At 30.3% G+C, this 23,146-nt stretch overlaps 1 protein-coding gene across 1 annotated transcript; it reads left to right on the top strand.

Annotated features, from left to right (window-relative positions):
- The first annotated feature begins 20,464 nt into the window (after positions 1–20,464).
- LOC108847996 (uncharacterized) lies at positions 20,465–22,397 on the top strand. Its single transcript, XM_018621393.2, has one exon. The coding sequence runs from the start codon at positions 20,565–20,567 to the stop codon at positions 22,221–22,223; it is 1,659 nt and encodes a 552-aa protein (XP_018476895.2). The 5' UTR covers positions 20,465–20,564; the 3' UTR covers positions 22,224–22,397.
- Positions 22,398–23,146: the final 749 nt, after the last annotated feature.

Genomic DNA, 23,146 nt, shown 5'->3' with positions numbered 1-23,146 from the left:
CTATGAAACTATATTAATTTATAGAGATATTAATTTATAAATTATTAATTTAAAGAGTTTATACTGTATAATTGATTTAGTTTGTTCCCTACATTACAGTTGAGATGCAAGCTAGTTAATATCTACCTCGAACAGTAGTTGTCATTTGCCTGTTATGGATGCTACTCTTTTTTGACTAAAAATGTATGTATGCTACTTTGAAAATATAAATATTTTAACTTACTATTTTGTATATATGTATTTACATAGCCAGTCATGAGCATAGCATGATGTAATTTTTTCTTTGCTCTCTATGTTTTATGGTCTTTGAGTTTTAAAAACAATTTATTAATATATACCTTAAAATATATATAGTCCCTTAAATTTTGGGAACCGTAAGCTTGAGTAATTTTGTAAGAAAAGATGTTAACATTGTGAGAGTTTAAAAAAAAAAAAAATTATGTGTTTTAGAGCTCGAATTCCTATCGTCACATCGTGTGTTATAGGGGAATGCGTTGCGATACTTGCGTAAGTCTTAGTAAAACAGTATGTCATTTTACAGAAAATTATAGAATTCTCAAATTTGTTGACGTAATCTATGGAAAAATGATTTAAAGAGTGTGTTTAATCTGTTTACTTGTATAATTGGACCATCCGCAGTTGAATATGGACTTAACTTAATGGTTATGACGACAGAGTGCTTGACTTGACTAAAAACAAAAGAATATGATGACCAACTAATATTACAAATTTTTTTTTTTGAATTATACAGAGGTATTCTGGCCCCACCGAAGTGGTCCAGACTAGTCACGTGTTGCCACATGTCGGTCCTCTGTCCCTGGCGATGCCGAAATGTTAATTCCCCAGTGGTCGGGATTCGAACCCAGGTGGCGGAACTCACAGCTGTGAACCCTTTACCAACTGAGCTAGAAGCCCCGGTTCTAATATTACAAATTATTCGTTAGGTATATATATATGTATAGTCTCCTTAGCCTATAAGAAATTTAGTTAAGAAAAGAAAAATTAACGTGTTTCTTTGAAGCTTAGTTGTACATTCAAAGAAAGGTAACGAACTAACGGTGATTGCTTTACAACAAGGAGCATGTAAAGCGATTATGCGCTGTAGCTTTCTAAAGAGTGGTCCAGATCCGATAGATGAACAGGAATTTAACACATTATTAATAGGTTTATTAAACGGTGTTCAAAAAAAAAAAAAAATTAATAGGTTTATTAAGCAAAAACAGCAGTCAAACTTACATTCGATTAATAAGTTTCCTTACAAGAATATAGCAATAACTGGACTTTTCTGATTCCCTCATGATTTAAGTATGCACAAATGTATTGTGAGATATGGTCTCAAGAAAAAGAGTGTTGTGAGATATGGTCTCTGGCTCTGGGAAAGTACGAACAAAGTTCACATGAAAATATCGAATGTTTTTGGCCAGTTTTTAATGAAAATATCGGATTAACAGATTTGCTAGTGTTAATCTCAGATTCTAAGTGAGATAATATCTAACGTAGTATATTAAAAATCATGAAGCATGGATCATTTACTCATTAACTCAATTAAATTTGAACTGAAAATACATGATCTCTAATATGATGTTGGATCAAAGGTGATATGATATTGCTAGCAATGGATATAAACAACGTATGTGAATTTGAATTATGAAGTTATGAACTAAATTCACAGGTAGAAAGCATATGCAAAAAATCACTTCTTAGAAATGCTAGCTTTGCATATTATTTTTGCATATAAATTCCGGTTATAAAACAAAAACAAATAAACTATTCTTTTTATTTTAAAAGTATCTAAAGGTTTAATATTAATGGATTATACACATTTGATATTATTTAGTTTATAGTACGTATTTGAAACACTTCCCTTGTTGATTAGCGTAAAACTAAAATTTGCTATAGAAGAGTATGGTCTTTGAGTATTGATATGATTTTAAAAATCTTTACCAAAACAGTTCTTTTTAATAAAACACAACTGAAGTTTTGAATTTCGAAAGCAAAAAAATTATATTTAAAGTTATACAGTTTCTTTCATAGATGTTTTTAGAGCATATTCATCTCAGAAACTCAAAGAGGTTCTTTTTTTTTTCTTCTTTTTTTTAATCTGATTTAAAGAAAAAATTATATTTAAAGTTATACAGTTTCTTTCATAGATGTTTTTAGAGTATATTCATCCCAGAAACTCAAAGGGGTTCTTTTCTTCTCTCTTTCCTCTTTCACAATCAGACCAAAATCCCAACGGATTAGTTTCTTCTTCAGAAAACTTTTTTCATAGGTTTTGACAATTTCATGTGTCCCCCTCCCTCTTTCTTCTCTCAAGATACGGCCAAAAGACTGGGATAAATATGCTTTTAGTAGTGGTTAAAAAGGAAATGTCAATATATACTCATAAGTGGTTCAGTAAAAAAAATACTCCTAATTAAGTGGTTTAAATACAACAATTACAAAAGTAAAAATTCCAACAAATTAAATGACTACTCGGGTAAATTAGAGTACACATTTTTTTTGAACTTTAGAGAAACATTAAACATCAAATGATTAGAAAAATGTATTTATTTACTTTTTGTGTATGAAAATGCCAAAAAATCTAAATTTTGGAAATGGAGAAAGTATATATGATGTCAATAACAATTATGGTGACCATAATATTATGAAAACATGGCATGCCATGAGACGTGATATATATGGACCAGTAACTGTTGAAATCGATACGACAACTAAACTCCTCACCCGTCGCTGTTGTTCGAATCGGTGACCCATCTCATGCTTTTTCGTGTCTAATTTATTTTGTTTTCAGCACTATGCATATATGATATCCTTTTCGAAGTAAGTATCCATATTATACAGTACGTATGATGGGGAAAATGGATTTTTAATTCCTGAAGTATTTACAATTAGCACTTTTAATACCCAAATATAACTTGCGCAGATTTAATCATGAATTCCTTGCTAACTATGCAAAATTAGACTTAAAAAAACCAAACGTTAATTTATCGTTAGTGGCGTTAACTCTAATTCAGAAAAGGACTGTCTTTGGTCTTTGAAAACTTAGAAAACTCCAAAATTGACACTGAGAACGATTTGAATGAACTGAAGGTGATTCTAGACGAGTAAACGCTATTTCCGACGAATATAGTGACAAAATAACACATGTATATTTGGACTGAAACTAAGAATGAAGAACATGATTCTCTGCTTGTGCTTTGTGTCTTTGATCTGTTAGAATTGTTTGATTATGTAAGGATAATCTGAAGGAGCAAACCAGAGACCCAATAGGACGTCAAGTGTAGATACAGCAAAAAAGCTGATGAAACTGGTGTTAATGGATACGCGTTCTAGCACATCTCAATACCCAGGAACAATATCAAGTTTTTTTCAGTCAAAAACAAAACATGAAGACAGGTTACTAGAGTTTACTTTTTTTTTAACTGTGTTTTACAAGTAATAATAATGTAGAGTGATTTACAACAGCTAAGTAGAAAACAAAATTCTCCATAGCAGTTATGTCAGTTACAACAACCTCACAATCATGTCCTTCAACAGATGAAGATTCATCCGACTCCACCGTTGCTTCTTCACTTTTATTCTCATTCTGTATCTCTGTTTCCCTCTGGCTCCTTACTCTTTCTGTACCCAAATTATTTATCTCTTCTTCTACAACAACGTTAGTAACTCCTTCTGCAACGTCACTTTGCACTTCTTCTTCAACAATAGACCTAAAAAAAAAATTTTATAAATAAAGTACAGAACTCAAACATGGTTCAATATAACAAGATTAAATAGAGCTTAAGTGTTAACGTTTCATCTCTCTCAGACATAATCCCTTTTCAATCAGAGTTTACGTTTTTTAACAGAGAGTTAACGTTAGATATTGCTAAATCTAATTTTGTATAGAAAATTTATAGTTCAGGATTAAATATGCTCAAGTTGTAGTTGGGTATTAAAAGTGCTAATTGCAAATACTTTGGAAATTAAAAACCCATTTTCCCACGTATGATGTATGCATGTATCATTTATGTATACTCAGTTTAATGTTGAAGTTATTAATGGAGTTATGATTACTAATATCTAGTCATCTTGTCTCTTGTAATTTAAATTCCAATATCGAAATAAGATTCAAGATGTGCATATATGTAAAACACTTAATGAAGACGTATTGTTAATTAATTTTTTATATAAAACCCAATTTCCTACATTACATCGATTTGAAACCACATTAATTTCTTATAATAAGTACAAGAAATCTTAAAAGCATTTAAGAGAAAATATTTGATGGTCACAATTTTTTCAAATCCATATTTTGAAGGATCATGTGCACAAATATAAACCACACATTATACATGTTTGTTAATGATTTGAAAATCAACAATGCTTCTTATGATTTTAATGTGTTAACAATCAAATCAATTATGTCACTGGATTTAATATATTTTATTTATTTCTAACTCAAATTTGTAATTAATTTGCTATCAGAAATCATCAAGCAAAAAATGAATTTAAGAAATTTTAAAAGAATAGTGAACTTATAGGAAGGGATAATCGTTATAATGATCTTTTGTTTAGGATTTTATCAGTAACATAGGACTATTAAAAAAAATTTAAGATATTGACATGTGATAGAAACACTTTTAATAATATATATATTTAAAGTTAATAGTAATTTTTATTCTTTTAGAAAATGAAAAAGATTTACATAATAAAATTAATATATAATCATAAGAAGATTAAATATAAAGATTTACATATGAAAAATATTTACATAAGAAATTTTAAATACTTACATAAGAATTTGTTAATAAAATAATTTAATATTAGATTTTTTGAATAAAACTTTATATATTATCATTACTTGAAAGCAAGAAAATTAAAAAAATTATACGAATAAACTTTCTCGTCTTGATGAAAAGGTAAAACTTTTAGTTATTTTTAATTTAGAAAATATTAAATATTTTAATAATTAAAATTAAATTATTATGTTTTCTCTTACAACAGGTACCAGTATCTATTATAAAATTTCAGTTACAATAAATATATATATATATATATATATATTTGCAAGCTAAAGTTACAATATTTTAACCCCAAAAGATTTTGTTTTATTTTCTATTAATTTACTTTGATTTGCAAAGTCTTAGTAAACAAGTTATGTGTTCTTATAAATAGTTGTTCACAATAATCAAGATTCCGAAACATTGTCTTCATAATACACATATATATTTGTGGCTACAAAAATCAAAACAATATCCAAATGCAGAAAATATTGATAATTTTATTATCTCTAAATTGCATGATGTGAAAAGTTGATCCAAAGTATTTTTTATTGATTGAATAATTAAATAGCATACACCATGAAAACCAACATATATAGATAATAACATATACACAAAAATTGATAATAACAAAAGCACAAAAACTTTTCGAAGTACATGTAAGGTCTTATATGACTATACAAACATCACTAAATGATTATAGATACATTACAATATGACAAGAAAAATAATATAAACATAAGAAAGTTTATAATGTTGTTATTGATTTAATTTACTTGATTCAACTTTCAATGTTTTGTATCCCATTTCTAATTTTAGTTTGTCTAAACCTAGGTACAATATTGTTAATAAATAGTACATGCACAGTTATTAAAATATAAATACTAGTCAGAATTTATTCTGAGAAAATGAATTTCTTATTTTTAAAATATTTTACACATAAAATATATAAAAATCCATACAACTACAATAAAAGGTTTATTCTTCTTTTACAACTTTATAAAATTAAAACATTAAATAAAACTTGTGCAACGCAGACATATCTAGTATAATATATAGATCTTTGGTTATATCATCTTACGTATTACAGTGAAACCTCTATAAATTAATAATGTTGAGAATATACCAAAACTATAGTTTTTTTATTAATTTATAGAGATTATTAATTTATCGAGTCACTAATTGAACTAAAAACTCAATTTGGCACTATGAAATTATATTAATTTATAGAGATATTAATCTATCGATTATTAATTTAAAGAGGTTATACTGTATCTTTTTATTATTATGTACTTTCCTTTCTATTTTAACAAATTTGTTGGGAACAGAAAAGTAACTAAATAAATTATTTAGAAACATGATTGACAATTCTGAAGTACATGAAATTATTAAAGGATTAGTGTGTTTTTTTTCTTTTGACAAAGATGGCAGACTAGTTTTTATTTAGAAAAATAGTCGTATTGAGATATTAAATCTGAGTGCTGACCGGTGGGACGTTTGCTGCCAGAGAAATTTATCTGCCGACTGAAAAATGCCGGGGTCCAGCGGTGGGTTGGGTTGCGGACGGTGGAGCAAATCCATATGGCTATGCTCGACGTTGCCCCCACAACATATCTCTTCATTTTGATTATGTTGTCTTATTTGTAAAAAAAATGTTTTAAATACAAATATCCCTATAATATACTTCCTTTTGCTATCGTTTTAATATATGTTTTCTTGTTTTCCTTAGGAGAAATTTTGGTGGCAGATGTCAAAGTCAAGTTTTAATTGATTTTGTAGTAGTTTGTTTTTTTATATATCAATAACAACTTGTGGGTTTAAAAGTGATATTCATTGCAAAATGTTTAGAACTTTATATGTTCGCATAATTAACAAAAGGTGTTCTTACTCTATAAATCCAAGTATCATAAATAAAAGTGGTTTACGCTGGATTAAATAATTTTTAGGGGAAAAAACTAGTTTAACCTTTATTTATCAATTAATTACTAGTTTAACTCTAATTTTATTTTAATTGCTAGTTTGTTTTTAATACCTAATTTACCCTTATTCTCTTTGTTAGCAAAAAAAAATATTACAAAAATGCCATTGTTAAATTTTCGAAATATTTACAATTTTACCGTTCATAGACTTATTTTGTCTACGTTTTATGTAGCCACAAACTTAAATATATTTTTCTTTAGCCATAGATTTTTTTAAAAAAATGATAGACTTAGGGGGGGTTATTGGGAGAAGAATTTGTATAGAGTTTGTGAATTTTAAGAGTTGATTGATTTTAAAAGTTAGGTGGATTGTGAAAATGTATATGCATTGACTTATAGAATTTGATCATGATTTTCTTAGATTTGTCTAGCTTTTTATTAACTTAGATTATTAAAAGATGTTTCATTAAAGAGACACACTTGTTATATATAAAGAATAATAAAAAAATATTTTTTTAAAAAATATTTCGAGTTATAGTTTTCAAATTCTAACATTTTTATAAAAATTTTGTTTTTTAAATTTTGTTTTTGAAATTTGAAAATGATTTTCCAAACTATTATAAACTTTTTATTTAAAGTTTTTATATATATAAATTTAATTATATATTGAAAATGATAAACATTATAAATATAAATTATGTTTTCAAAAGCGTAATGGTATACAAAATGTAATGAATTATAGATTTGGACATAATTTGGTAAAAGTTGCACATGGATTTTGAAAATCACATGGATATATATGATATTTTGAAAGTTGAGTCTCATGAATAAAAATGAATAGAATTCATGTTCCAATAACAATAGATTTAGTTAGAATTAGAGAATCTATAATAACAAAACTTTTTGAATAACAATGGATTTGAATGGATTTTGAAAATTCTTAAACCAATAACAATGAATTCTATTAAGATTTATGAAATCCAAGAACCAATAACAAAGGAATCTCAAAATTTCCAAAATTTATGAAAATTCATCTCCCAATAACCCCTCCTTAATAAGATTTCTACAGACTTGTTACAACAAATCTGTCATGTTTGACCACAAATTTTTTAAATATTGACAGATTTAATTTGTTGGGCCATAGATTTACTTAATTTAAACAGATTTATGTAGAATTTGATAGATTTATTTTTGTTTAGCCACAAATTTACTTGTTTTTGATAGACTTAATTTTGATTTGATTGATTTGTTATTCTTTAGCCACAAATTTACTTAATTTTGACGGACTTAATTAGGATATGATAGACTTATTTAGTCTTTGGCTACAGATTTATTAGAATTTCACAGATTTAGTTAGAATTTGATAGATTTATTTATTATCTGACAACTGGTTTGTTACAATTTGACGGATTTATTTAAACTTAAACCACAAATTTATTTATTATTTGGCCACAGATTTTTTTAAATTTTTGCAAAACAGATTACACTGTTTAGTTATGAAATTATTTCATCCCCTTACTATTAAAACAGAAGCAATTTTAAATAATACCCTTTAAATACAACATATTTACGGGCATACCATTATATGACGTGTCAACATGAGAGTTACTCTTGGCCATCATTTATAAAGATCCATATATTACTAGACTATTTACAGTTACTGCCACTGGTCTAACTTTAATGTTGAAACTTATACACATGCATATCGTATGGTTTTATAATATTTTTTTTTGACTGAGGTTTTATAATATTTGTCATGTTCTCTTTTGGTTTTTGCCTGTAATAACTCCCATGTATTTGTCACATTCTCTGCTCTACTAATGACCTGGCCGAAATAATCAAACATATATCCATTAGATGGTTTAACATGATAAGATGTTCTATCTTTTATAATCAAACAAACATCAAAACGATAGTAAAACTCACTACAAATTACAAATTGCGTTGTCTTAATTCCAGCATTTTCATGGTTACGTATGATAATGGCTATGAATCAATGGAAAAAAGTTTTGATCTATTTCTTCTCTTATTTTGAACAGGCGTTACAGATTCTTATTTGAAGATTCTAACGTGGCCACTATATGTTGTTTGAAATTTTATATTTGCTTCTTCTTATTTAATTCTCCGATTAATTTATATAAAAAAATTATGTATCATTTTTTTCTATGTTTACAATGTATGCTTTAATTCCATGCAGCATTATGCTTAAATTTCCACTCTATACACTAATCTTCAAATTTTGATCTTATTTTTAAATCTGGTCAAAGTGTGGGTCACCCATTTAAATTTCACACATTACGTTGATTATGAATCACTGTCGTTATTGTAACGTTAAATATATGAATCGAATTTGGGTAAATATGAACACTCATACATATAGCAATTTTTAAAAATTGAATTGTTCATCACGCTAATTATACATTGAATGTAATATATTTAATTAGTCAATCCTACCATCTATGAACTTGATTAACGGCAAGTAGTTGTCCGTTTGATTAGTTAAATATTCCCTTCAATTTATGATTGAATATATTGAATTGCAAAAGAGGAAATCTTATATATCATATGCGTATATATAGTATTCAGATTTTATCACTCACTGTTACAGCCTTAATTGGGGAAAATAGAAATTAGTGTATTAATATAGGAGTCTTTGTTTCGAGAGCTCAAGATTTGGGCATATAGAAAATTTTAGTTTATTGTATACTGTACTACCATTCCTTTGTTGACTATCTCATTAATAACCTAAGAGCATTGGTACTCATATATTACAGAGGTCGTATATGCTGTGAACAAACTCAAAACAAGAAAGATTTGTGCACTAGAGAGCTTATTGAAAGACTAATAGCTCATAGAGCTTTATTGAGAGGCTAAAGAAACTAAAGAGAAGAAGCTTGAGAGTTGTCACCAAGATAAACGGTTTGTTTGATATCATAAAATGAGTTTTAATGTAACTGCAACAATGGCAGCCAATGTTCCAACTTCAGAGCACATAAGGACATATATATATATATATATATATATATATATATATATATATATATATGAGTCTAACCCTAGTTACATAATTCATCAAGACTTCTTATTGGATTAGATTATGGGCTTTTTTTGTGGGCTTCAATACTCCCCGCAAACTTGGCGTCCGTGGAAACAAGATGACAAGTTTGAAGATGCAAATAGTAGTGACTTGGAGACATGAAGATGTAGACAGCTTTCTCATTTGATGTAGAGATAAAAACAGTAGACTTTAGAACCAAAAAAGATCTTTGATCTATACTTGGAGATCTATCATACTCACTCAGAGGTATCTTTGTACTTGGAGAGTTTTTGTATAGTCCCTCAGAGATATAACTTCAGAGCACATAAGGACATATATATATATATATATATATATATGAATCTAACCCTAGTTACATAATTCATCAAGACTTCTTATTGGATTAGATTATGAGCTTTTCTTGTGGGCTTCAATATATGCTTCTACAATACCATACAATCTTATTTTTCTCTCAATAAACGTTAGATTCACTCTTCCAGAAGTGAGTATAAAGTGAGTCTAATGTTTTATCCTATATAGTCATAACTATCTTCAAATTTTAATTACTAAAATTTGAAGATATTTGGATTTATTGCTTAATAAGATGTCAATTCTGAGGAGAAAACAAAATGAAAAAGATAATTTAACTCTGAATTATTTTTTTTTGACATAGAATTTAACTCTGAATATTCGCATGAAAAGATAACTACGCACGTGAGAAAAATATACTACTATAACGCTACCATTTGTAATAACCCTAACAACAACTTATTGATTAATTAGCATATCGGTCGATATATATATGTATACAGTATATGTGTTTTTGCAGCATAGTTGCTTTTCATAAATAAATATCTTGCTCCATACTCACTTATTTTTCTTGCTGTATGGAATGAACTTTAATAGTATACTTAAAAGTTTTTATCCACTTTTTTTTTAATTGCATTATCTTTATTATTAAAACTGAAGTATAGATAGAACCAATTTTTTCCAACAAATTTATTACATATTTTATCTTTTTTTCATTCATCTTAACTATTTTATTAATTATTCTTTTCCAAACAATTTGGAATATCATTTATTGCATAATTACAAACAGAACTTATCTATTTTAATTATTTTATTATATCTTTTACATATTTTTTTATACTTCTTAACTATTTCATTGATTGTTTTTACAATAATAATTCAACATCATGTATTTTATGTTTTAACCATTATAATTTCAAATGTTTGAATGAAGAACTTTTTATTTGTTACAAAGTTAATTAGATATGGGTATTTAAATATTCGTTCAGGTACGGTTTAGTTCTTTTGGGTATCAAGTTTTTTTGTGTTTTACAATTAGACTCCGCTCGGATATTATAAATTTTTGGGTGGAATTAGAGTCGGAGTTTTCTAGGTCAAGTGGGTTCGGTTCTAATGTATAGAAACTTAATAAAAAACAAAAAAACTATTATTGTTAATAACATTACATTTATTTTCCTCTAATATTTTTAAGGATTCGGCAAAAAAAAAATCTTGAAAAAAAACTATAACATATTAGTTTATTAAAAAGATGATTACTCTTAATTATTTTATTTTCGCTCAATCTTGATAACACAGTAAATCGGAAAGTACAAACTTTTTTTAATTGATCTGTATATTTATCAAAAATTACAGCAATGTATCATATAACATATGTATTATTTGTTTATATGATTTTTTACCTTTTTAATACTATAAATTGAAAATAATAATTTCTTTTAGTCCATTCACTCCGCGCAAGGCGCGGATCATCACCTAGTATACCAGTAATCTAAACCAAAACGGTCCACACTAACTATAATTTGAATCAAAAGCATGTAAACTAAATTTATTTAATTAAATCAAACCAAACTTAATTTAAACCAAACAAAGAGAAAACCTTAATCTACAAATCACTCTTACACGTGATTACCTTGATTGACGTTAATGGCGTTTTCAGACTGACGTCTATTTTCTTCCTTCTTTTCTTATGGCACAAATAAAAATTGTTTTTTTTTTCTGGAGAACATTTTTTTTTGTAACTGATAATTACAAAGTTTATAGAAAACATTTTGATCTTCTACTTTATTGTTCTTCGACAAATAATAATACGATACCATAGGGATTAGTGGTTTCTATTTTCTGTTTTAAAAATTATTAATGAAATATATTAGAAATGGCAATATTGTAATAAAAAGGAACAATTAAGGTTATTTGGTCTTTAGCCACACATACTAACATGTTTCCATGATGTAGAGTTAGATTAGTAATTAACAAAAAAAGTAGAGTTATTCTGGGTAATTTTCTCTAATTTTTATTATACCCACGATTAAAAGCAGCTCCAACGCTGGTTTATTAAGAAGTTTATAACTTTCAAAGGAAGACTAAATCAGAAAAAAATAAAGAAAAGAAGCAAAAATTCTTAAATAAGGAGGTTTAAAACTGATTGAAACATTAAAGCAAGCTGTCACCTTATTAATGTTTTTAAAGCTGTAATAATTAAAATATTCTCTTTTTTTTAAACCCCTTAGCATATCTACTGATAATGCTGCTCTAAGTGTTTGCCTAAAGCAAAACAAGATTAACTTGTTCACCGCAAAGAAAAAATCTGAAATCAGTGAATAATGTTTTTGGTGCAAAATGAAGATAGGGAACCAGCAGAGACCCTGAGCAGAATCAGTAGAAGCATGAGCATATATGACCTTGATAATATAAATATTGTTTTGGTCATAGTAAGCAATGTTTTTTTTATAGTAAGCAATGTTATCAGTAGCTTTACATAAGTTTGAACAAGATGATGGAGTCAATTGTAGCAGAGAGCGACTTCTCTAACAAAGCAATTGATTGCCCTTGGATCACAGCAGATGTTAAATTCGAATCTAACATATTGTTACGAAAGAAATGATTAAATTCTAGAAGCTTGTATAATTTACTACTCCCTCTGTTTTTTAAAGATACATATTTTAGACTTATCACATATATTAAGAAATCACATTAAAAATGCATTGATTTTTGTGAATAACAAATTTTCATAATCTTTAACCAATAAAAATCCAATAAACACAATTAATTTTTTTGAAGTTAACAGATTTTCATTAAATAATACATTGAAAAGGTAAAAAATGTATTTTTTTAAAACAAATTTTTTTTCTAGAACATGTATCTTTAAAAAACAGAGGGAGTATATGATATCCCCTTCTTATTAATCAAGAAGCATTTTTAAAGAGTAACCTTTGGTTTGTAAGTTATTTACGGGTGTGCCATGCTGACGTGTCGGCACCATATTCATTCTCAGCCGATTTGTATATTTGCCCTCAACTCACTAGAATAATTACATAAGTCTGCCATTGTCATATAATATACTCTCATCGTCAAACATTAATATAATTCATCGAATTATTTAGCATTCAATTCCGATTTATCCGTTTATGGCAACGTTCATATAATTGCGTGTATGACTTAAATGTTTGAATTTATTGTGTTTTGTTTCATTTGTTTATATATGGGAAACTCGGCTAGTGAACTTTAATTTGGTGTCAGATTTGGTGAGTACTATGATTTGCAATTTATGATCCTTCTATATTAATTAGGAAATTTATGATCCTTCCATATATAATGATATTGGTCTGTCCGAAAAGTTTGAATATTTTAAATATAAATGTAAGTGGTTCATTTTATAGTTTTGGTTCATTTTAGGAGGCATCCTTAATTTTATAGTTTTGTTTAGATTGCAATTATATCATACTCATAATAATTGTTTTCAAAAATCTATACTCGGATTACTATTGGATATATTCCCTTTTTATTAATCAATGAGCAATTTTTGAGAATAATATTTGTTTTGTAAGTTATTTACATGTGTGACATGCTGACGTGGCGGCACCATATTCATTCTCAGCCCATTTTTAGATTTACCCTCAATTTACTAGAATAATTACATATAAATGTCATTGTGATACATGTGAATAATCGACTTATATAATATAGTCTCATAACCGAATTATTTGTATTCAATTAATGATGCATCCGTTTATAGCAACCTTAATTTACTGCCTTTAATTTCGTGTATTAATTTAATGCCACTAATTTATTGTCTTTAGTTTCGTGTGTACATTTATAGCAACCTTTGTAGAGCGATTTTAATTTGGTTTCGATTTTGGAAACTACTATGATTGGCAATTATGATCCGTCCATAATGATTAAACAATCATTCCTTATATCATTTATTCATTTTCAAAATAGACAATTATGCTGTCATTCAAGAAGTGGCAATTATGAGTAACAAATATTGGGTATTAATTGCATAATACTAACGGAAATTTAAACTTGGTGCACAAGATCTAAAAATATATATAATGATAGTGGAGGTCATTCCGAACAAAAAAAGTCGTGTACATGTAGGTGTGATTATATAAGGTTTCTATTACTTTTATTGCCTTATAATTCGTGTACATGTTGCTCCTTTTTTTTGTCTGATAGCAATCCGTCTAATGGTTTTCAGGGTTTTAACCAGAGCATTTTCAAGCGAGAGACTAAGAATCGAAGTGGAGCTTTATCTTTCCAATTCACAGGTTTTTGTAATTCACATTTTTTTAATGTTTACTTTTAAGTATATTACTTTTATCTTTACCTTTCTAATTCACAAGTTTTTCTGCGAGAGACTAAGAATCGAGTTCAGACTAAGAATCGAATTTGAGCTTTACCTTTCTAATTCACAGCTTTACCTTTCTAAGTCGGTAAAAAAATACTGACTTGCTTTACCTTTCTAAGTCGATAGTCTTTTTTTTCAAATTAGGTCACAAGTATCTTTCCTTATTTCTTTTATGTTTACTTTTAAGAATATTATATGCAGCTGTTTGTTACTCTTTGTTATTTTAATATTTTTGATTAGCAGTTGTATAATTTCGGTAAATGAATAGACTTGATTTTTTTTGAATTGTTGTTTATTGATTATTAGCTAATAATCAAGAATTTGATAATAGTCTCATTCATGGAAGACCAACTCAGAGAAAGCAGCCACACAAGATATGTTTTATTATATGATTTATATTTGGTGTTCATAATTTCATATACAAATATGAGGACTGGCCACATATTTTTTTAATTTATTATAATTGTCACACATATAAATAATATGGAGAATATATATATAGAGATTATGAAATTTAATATAAGTAGGGAACTATATATCTAGCATATTGTAAAGTCGGAAATATAGAAATTTATATCAAAGTATTTTTTCTCTATATGAAATTTCTGTTACCGTATAATTAAGCTTATCTTACGTGGTAAAACAATATATTTAAAGCTTCTTCACACAAGTTTGTCAACATTAATTGGATTTTTAATTTATGGAAATATATGTATATATGGTGGAGCATTGATAGTAATACATTTACTACTCAAAATATTCTCACGAGTTTATATCTTTCTTTTTTTAATATAAAACGAATAAATTCAATATTGGACTAACAATCTAACATATAATTACTTTTCCTTTATTGATTAATAGGTGAATACATTTATGAAAAAATTCAAATTAATAAATATGTATCATCCCTTTCTTATTAATAGGGAAGAAAAGTAAAAAATAACCTTTTAGTTAATACTTATTTACCTCAATACCATGCTGACATGTCTGTTCCACAATTCTCTTCAAACCATATTTAGAAATATCCTTAACTTACTAAATATATTACAGGTTTTGCCATTGGTCTCACTTATCTCAAATATTGGTTTAGACTATAGTTACGCATATAAATCTTTTTTCCTATTTATGACAGTGTTTCGAACACCATAAATAAGAAATATGAATCCTTGCGTTACGCAATAAAAAAATTGGAAATAAGCAGTGATTAATTACTCTATATATTTGACTATATTAATAAAGAGAATAATTTAGTTTCTTATTCTGTACAAAGTAAGTTACTCATAGTTAGCAACATTTATGCGAGATTTTCCTAATCAAAATATGAAAATTTATTTTTGCATTTAAAGTAAAGATACGCGTACTAAGTATGATTATTTAATTTGACCAAAAAGTATGATTATCCTCTATATATTAATAAAGAAACATTTAAAAAGTTGTAACCTTAAGTTTGTATTAACTAAAAAAATCTTGCTTAAGTGTCACTTAATTATGATGTTAATTTTGTTTACGTGGCACCATAAAAATTAAATTAAAATTAGTAACTTCAAAATCCAATTTCTAGGAAATATTATATTAATCCAAACATAAATGTATATGATATGATAAACTTAATACTCGACGATCTCATTAAATTAATACTCGGCGATCTCATTAAATTAATACTCGACGATCTCATTAAATGATACTTTCTTTAAATGGCTCAAGGTTGATTTATATTGTGATTCAACATAATATTTTTTTTTTAAATGTGTAAGATATAATCTTAGTCCATATTATAAAACAGAAATTTAAATCAAAATTTACTATATATTATGGTCTAAGTATTGCATGCTTTTGGTATAAAACAGAAACTAATGATTTTCTAAGTGTTGTTTTTTTTAATTAATAACAAAGAGACACTTTGATAAAATAATAGCAAAAGAGACGCAGCTATTCAAAGTTGTTTTGTTAATAAAAGAAAAAATATTTTATAGCAAAGAGACACAATTTTAGTTTAGTTTTCAATTTTGTAATTGTCTTTTTTAATATTTTAATTTTCCATCTTATATTTTCAAAACGAAAGTAAAAATCTGATATTTTGAAAATTAGTATAACTTCAAAATCGAAAAATATTTAAATTTTATTTACTGACAAGTTAGTAAATATCCATATGTATCAGCCCAACATATAAATGATTATATAAACAAACAAAAATTGTGAAAAAATTCAATCATATATAAATCTTAAATTTGTCAATACAATATGTTTAATTATAAAATAACTATTTATTTCGGATTATCTATAATCAATGTCGTTTAAATGTTCTTTTTAATTTTAATTGAGTCGAAATAGGATCAATCGTAAACTGCCGGTATTATGATCATTAGAAAACAGTAAAAATCCTAATATTTGAACCAAATTTTCCTGATACACAATTTATGTATCAAACTCTTTTGGTAAGATTAAATTAATTGTTTTTATACCATATTGTTTGAATAGTTGAGAAACGTTTTGACCAAGTTAATGATTCCACCAAATTTTTAAGCTTGGTACAAAATTTTGAAGAAGTTCTATATGGTAGGTTTAATTTAAGATAATAATATACTTTGTCACCAAGTCTAAAATTTCGACAACTTAAAACAACTTTGCTAAATATGTTTGTGGTAGTTATTGAAAATTTACGTAAATATTGGTTCAAATATATCACATTAAAATATGGTTTTTAGATAATTAGTGCTAATTATTTTAACTTTTCAAACAATCCGAAAACCTATCTATGCCTACTATATATATACGGTTGAGTTTTTCCTTATAAATACCATCAAATGTTTTCATAACCCTTAATCTATGATTATAAGAATATCAATGATATCTCATTTTAATTGTTTGATTTGAGCTTCTATATTTTTTTATGTGTACCAAATATTTATACTTAATTAATTATTCTACATTGAAAAAACATAAATATCAAATATATTTTAAACACAAAAACACATGTATTCAAAAATCATGAAATTTTACAATATGAAAACATAAATTTTAAAATAAATATTTCACCCTGCGCAAGGCCTTCTCCTAGTCAGATAGTATTTGTGTTAGCCATATTCACGTTGCTTCTAAAAAGGTTTCATAATCGTGGATAAAAAGTTGCAACTAGAGTTGTTACATGCCGTATGATATTACTTTTTATCCATGTAAATCGGAATTTGGGACATTTAATAATCAAGGTTATGATGAACATACGATTGTTGATTTCAGTTAACGGAATTCACAAATTTTCTGGATCATGTTAGCTTTTACATGAGGTTATCAAGGAGTTCTCTAAAATAGTGAAGCCTCTTACTCGGCTGATTAGAAAGAAGTTAAGTTTAACTCAAATAGGGCCTATTTGGATGCCTTTCCACATAACCAAGGGAGCTTTGATCCGTGCTCTGATAGTGTAACCACCAGATTTGGATCTCACTTTCGAGGTCATAACTGACGCCAATGATTAAGCAGTACTGGGGGCAGTTCTAGGAAAAGGGAAAAACAAAAGGCTTTATGTGATCTATTATGGGAGTCGAATTCTCGATGAGCCATGAGGCAAAGTGTCGATACGTACGTGACGACCGAGAAGGACTTTCTTGCCATCGTTGCTGATGAAGTTACACCCAGAGCAAAGATGAGTCAGCAGCGAGAGGCTGTATTTTGAGATTGGGGGACAAATCTTGTCTGCTAAAGAGAAAACAGAAACCTCACATTCAGATGTCATTACTACTGGGACACCGTTTATAGCTGTAGCTCAAGGTTAAATCATAACCCCGGTTGGAGGTTTGTTAAGGTCTGATTGATTGCACTTCTTTTTCTAGTAGCATTGTCCTCTTTGCTTATGGTTTTCAAGTTGATTTGTGTCCTCTTAGGCTTTCATGGATTATTATTTGAAGGTAATTCTTTCTAATTATCAAATGTTCCAGGCGAAGGAGAACACAAGATAATGTCATACAATCATCTCCAACGTAATAATCCTGTCAATACAAGACATTTTCTAAACGGTCTGCTTAGTGTCAACCCACAATGTAGCTGTTTTTCTTCCTTTTTGAATGGTAAAATGATGGTGCTTATTCCATCAATTTGATTATGCCATCTCTAGCCACACAGGAAGTTCACATTTGAATCTAGCTGTTCGCCTCCCTTATTCTATGTACTTGTTTTGATAGTCAGTCAGTCAAATGACTGGTCATTTTCTCATTCCAGGTTATCAAATACCCAGGCCAACAAGAAAAATGTTTTGTGTGTGGACAAACTGGTCATTTTGCTGCAGATTGCCAAGGAAAATCAGGTGCAATGCATCTTATATTCCAGTCCACGAGGTTTAAGTACTTGCTTTGTTATGAACAAGAGATCTTGCTCCAGTTGAACAACATGCACAAGAGATTTTGGAACTTTCTTATATCTTTATGATGTGATGTTTTGTATAGTTCCTGGGTTCAACGAGAATATCTGTGCAATATGAATTGGCCATTCTTGATCCTCTTTTCACCATCAACTTCGAGAGAATTATAGATGACGTCTTTGTATTTATTAGCTTCTTTTGTTGGTAATGACTTTTAACCTCACATGCCTAACTAATGAAGGGGTCAATCCATTAAAATTTAACCAATTGATAACAATTATATACCTAATACTTGATTAAATTTAAAATTTCACAGGGGTCAACTGACCCATTTGCTCCTTCATTGGCTCCGCCCAAATGTAGAGTTGTGATGAAAGTTTGTAAACTTCGCTGGTTGTCTGTACGAGCCAATGGAAGACTCCACACGAACCATTGCTTCACCGGAAAAGAAACAACCGCCAGTTTGGGGATGCCTAGCCGAGAAACTCCTCCTGAGAAACAAAACTCTTTTTTTTCTTTGACTTATACGTTTTTGGAAGCATGAACCTTGTTATGAAAACTAATTGTTAAAATCAAATCAAAAATAAATTTTCAGAAACTATTCATAGTATTGACTGAAATTCTTATTAGTTTTTCTTTTCTTTCTGAAAAAATCTTGCTAAGTTGGAATGTATAGAAACTACTTAGATTTTATATTGTAACAGGACCTTGTAAAAAATACGTGAAAGTAGTTTAGTCAAAAAGAAAATACGTGAAGGTTGCAAGGCGGAGACAGCTCGAACTTTTACAGGGGTCAAATGCATAATAAACATATGTTATATGGGTCAGTAAGTTAAATTTTCAATAACTATTCTGTAAACTACAAGGGAAATTTTATTTTTATACAAATTCACATGGGTCATATGACCACCCTCACCAAGCTGTACCTCCGCCAAGCAAATAATTTTATCTGAGCCGAGTTTAGTCACTGGTCAACTCAGACCAGCCCGTTTGCTTTATTAGGACATTTTGTCTCTGTAACATTTATTACCAAGTCTTTTTCACGCCATCGTTTTTTCCTTTGCTCAAGCCAAATTAGTAGTTCGGAGCAGGTTGAGAATCTCTTGGAAAAAATTACTAATAAATAAAATAAAAATAATAGAAAACTGAGACAAAATTCTCAAACTAATAAACTTTCAAAACATTTTTCTTACTTGCAAAATCATTAGAACATAGTATACACTTATCAATTACAAAATTAGTTTTTAATAAAATATCAATTTATTTTTTCATTTGTTTGAGAAATATTATACATTCTCATGCAGTTGATATCTTTTACCTTTATACATAAAGATTCAAAGAAGGCAACAACGAGTTTTTGTCTTACCAAAATTATTAATTTTTTTGCCTGTCTATGCCTATGTGTTATTCTAAACAATCGTATTCGTTGAAATATTTTACAATGGCTTGCTAAATAAAACCATTAATTAAAGTATAGATTATTAATCGAAATAGTTAACAATCTTGGAGATTAGGATGTCCAAACATTAAACCCCAAAAAAGGTTCCGAATAAAAAAGTAGCAACTTTAATATAATAGAAAAATATTGACATTGAGTTTTTCCACGTAGTAACATGCATGAGAGAGATTCTGATCATTTGGGGGTTGACGAATAAAAAAAAAGAAACTAAAAAAAGCGCGTGGAACCCACTTTCCTCCTCCCTGTATTTCGCTCTTTCCCAACTGGCGCAAACCAAACCAAAACACCTTTCACTTCCCATTAACTCTCTCTCTCTCTCTCTCTCTCTCTCTCTCTCTCTCTCTCTCCTCTGAAAACCCTAACCTCACTTTTCCGATGCCGGTTACCGACGGCGACCGGAGCTTGACGGAGCTCATCTCCTCTCTCCTCGTCACTATCCCCAACCTCCTCAGCTTCAAGTCCAAATGGTCCTCGATCCGCGCCAAGCTCACCGATCTCGACACCCACCTCACCGACATCTCCGACTTCTCCTCCTCCTCCGCCAACCAGCTCTCCCTAGACCTCCTCGCCTCCGTCCGGGACACTCTAAACGACGCCGTCTCCGTCGCGTCGAGGTGCGAGGGAAGAGATTTATCGCAGGGGAAGCTCAAGACTCAGAGCGAGGTCGACTCCGTCGCTGCGAGGCTCGACCGCCACGCCAGAGACGCCGACGTCCTGATCAAGAGCGGTGTTCTTCTCCAAGACTCGAAGCTGAAGCTCACTGTTCCGTCGTCGACGACGAAGAAGGAAGGTATTCGATCGGAGGCGAGCGAGCTCGTCGTACGGCTGCAGATCGGCTCCGCCGAGTCTAAAACCTCCGCGATCGACTCCCTCCTCGAGCTCATCAACGGAGACGACAAGAACGTGATGATCGCCGTGGCGCAGGGAGTCGTCCCGGTCCTCGTCAGGCTGCTCGACACGTGTTTAAAGGAGAAGAGCGTTGCCGCGATCTCGAGAATCTCGGCCGTTGAGAGCAGCAGACACGTGTTGATAGCCGAGGGGCTGTCTCTTCTGAACCACCTCCTCCGCGTGGTTGAATCCGGGAGCGGTTACGCTAAAGAGAAGGCTTGCGTGGCTTTGCAGGCGCTTAGTTTCTCCAAGGAGAACGCTAGAGCGATCGGTTGTAGAGGAGGGATCTCGTCTCTCCTCGAGATCTGCGGAGAAGGGAGTCCCGCCTCGCAAGGGTTCGCGGCGGGTGTGCTGAGGAACTTGGCTTTGTTTGGGGAGAATAAAGAGAATTTTTTGGAGGAAGGTGCGGTTTCGGTTCTCGTTACGTTGGGTTGTTCCGGTACGCCTCTTGCTAGAGAGAACGCTATTGGTTGTTTGGCTAATTTAACGTCTAGTGGGGATGGTGATGAGGAGGAGGAGATGGTGGTGTTGGTTGTTAGAGAAGGAGGGATTAAGATGTTAAAGAGTTTCTTGGATTCTTCTAACGCGAAGTCTCTCGAGGTGGGAGTTCTGCTTCTGAAGAATCTTGCTACGTGTCCTGTCGTGAGAGAAGTTGTGGTTTCCGAAGGGTTTATCTCTCGTTTGGTTCCGTTGCTGAGCTGCGGGGTTCTCGGTGTGAGAATCGCGGCGGCGGAAGCTGTTGCTTCGCTAGGGTACACCACGAAAAGCAGGAAGGAGATTGGTGTAAGCATTGGTGGGTTGATTGAGATGTTAGATGGTAAAGCTGTGGAAGAGAAAGAAGCAGCTTCGAAAGCTCTGTCGACGTTGTTGGTGTGCGCAAGCAACAGGAAGATTTTCAAGAAGAGTGAACAGGGTATACTAAGTCTTGTTCAGCTCTTGGACCCGAACATTAAGAAGCTTGATAAGAGATACGCGGTCTCCGCGTTGGAACTGCTTGTGAGTTGTAAGAAATGTAGGAAACGAGTCGTTGCTGCTGGTGCTTGCTTGCACTTGCAGACGCTTGTGGAGATGGATGTTGAAGGTGCTAAGAAATTGGCAGAGAATCTTGCCCGGAGTAAGATTTGGGGCGTCTTTGCAAGGCCGTAAGAGACGACTATCTGCATTAACATTTTGTATGTAAGAAACATTGGGAGATTCTTGTCTTTTTTTTTCTTTCTCTATATGTTTTGTTTGATGATTTGGTTGTTCATAAGGTTTGGTTGATTGAAGTAGGGAGAGTTTAATTGCTGATTAGACGAATAATAATAATATCTTTGTAGAGTTTGATCCTTTCAACGTTCTTTCTTGTCCTCTTAAACTTTCAAGAAGCTGATCTTTTTCTCTCAAGTGTGTGATTTGATTTATCTAAATCTAGGTACAGTGTAATGACTCTTCAATATCTGATCTGAAACTCAAGTGTGTGTTGCATATCTGAGTTGGATTCTGGTGGTATGTCCTGTCTCAACATAAATCAAACAATGTTGGTCGGAAAATGCACATGGCATTTTGTTTTGTTTATACCTTTTACAACTTGATGGTTTGTGGTCCCGTATGATTGTTACGGCCGTTAAGTTCTTTGGCACAATCCAATTATTCAGATCACCAATGCTGTAAAAGGCAAGTTCTTGTCCAAATCTCAGACGTTGAAGCTCTAATACCTCTTCGATTAACTATAATGATGATGATGATGAGTTTGCCATAGCAATTGCAGAAAGCATGCCCGAAATTGAAATTCGCCACCTCTAGCTTTTAAGTAACAGACTACTGACCAACATGGGTTTGAAGGCCATTCTTGAAGCTTGTCCTCACCTTGAACACTTTGACTTACGCAAGTGTTCTAACATTTTTAACCTTGTTGGGGATCTTGAGAAGCGATGTTCTGGGAGTATCAGAGTTTTGAGACTCTCCGATGTAAACTATCCAGCTTAGTTTTGGTGAACATTGATATGAACTTAATTGGGACGCAATGCATAGACATGTTGTTTCTTTGGTCCGGACTCCGGTATGTTTTGCCATTAAACCAAATGAAA

Source organism: Raphanus sativus, chromosome 3 (assembly GCF_000801105.2).
Source record: "Raphanus sativus cultivar WK10039 chromosome 3, ASM80110v3, whole genome shotgun sequence".
NCBI lineage: Eukaryota > Viridiplantae > Streptophyta > Magnoliopsida > Brassicales > Brassicaceae > Raphanus > Raphanus sativus.
This window is presented reverse-complemented; position numbering and strand designations above follow the sequence as displayed.

What these genes read in the sequence shown, in the direction of transcription:
- LOC108847996 (XM_018621393.2), top strand. Translation starts at nt 20,565, where the DNA reads ATGCCGGTTACCGACGGCGACCGGAGCTTGACGGAGCTCATCTCCTCT.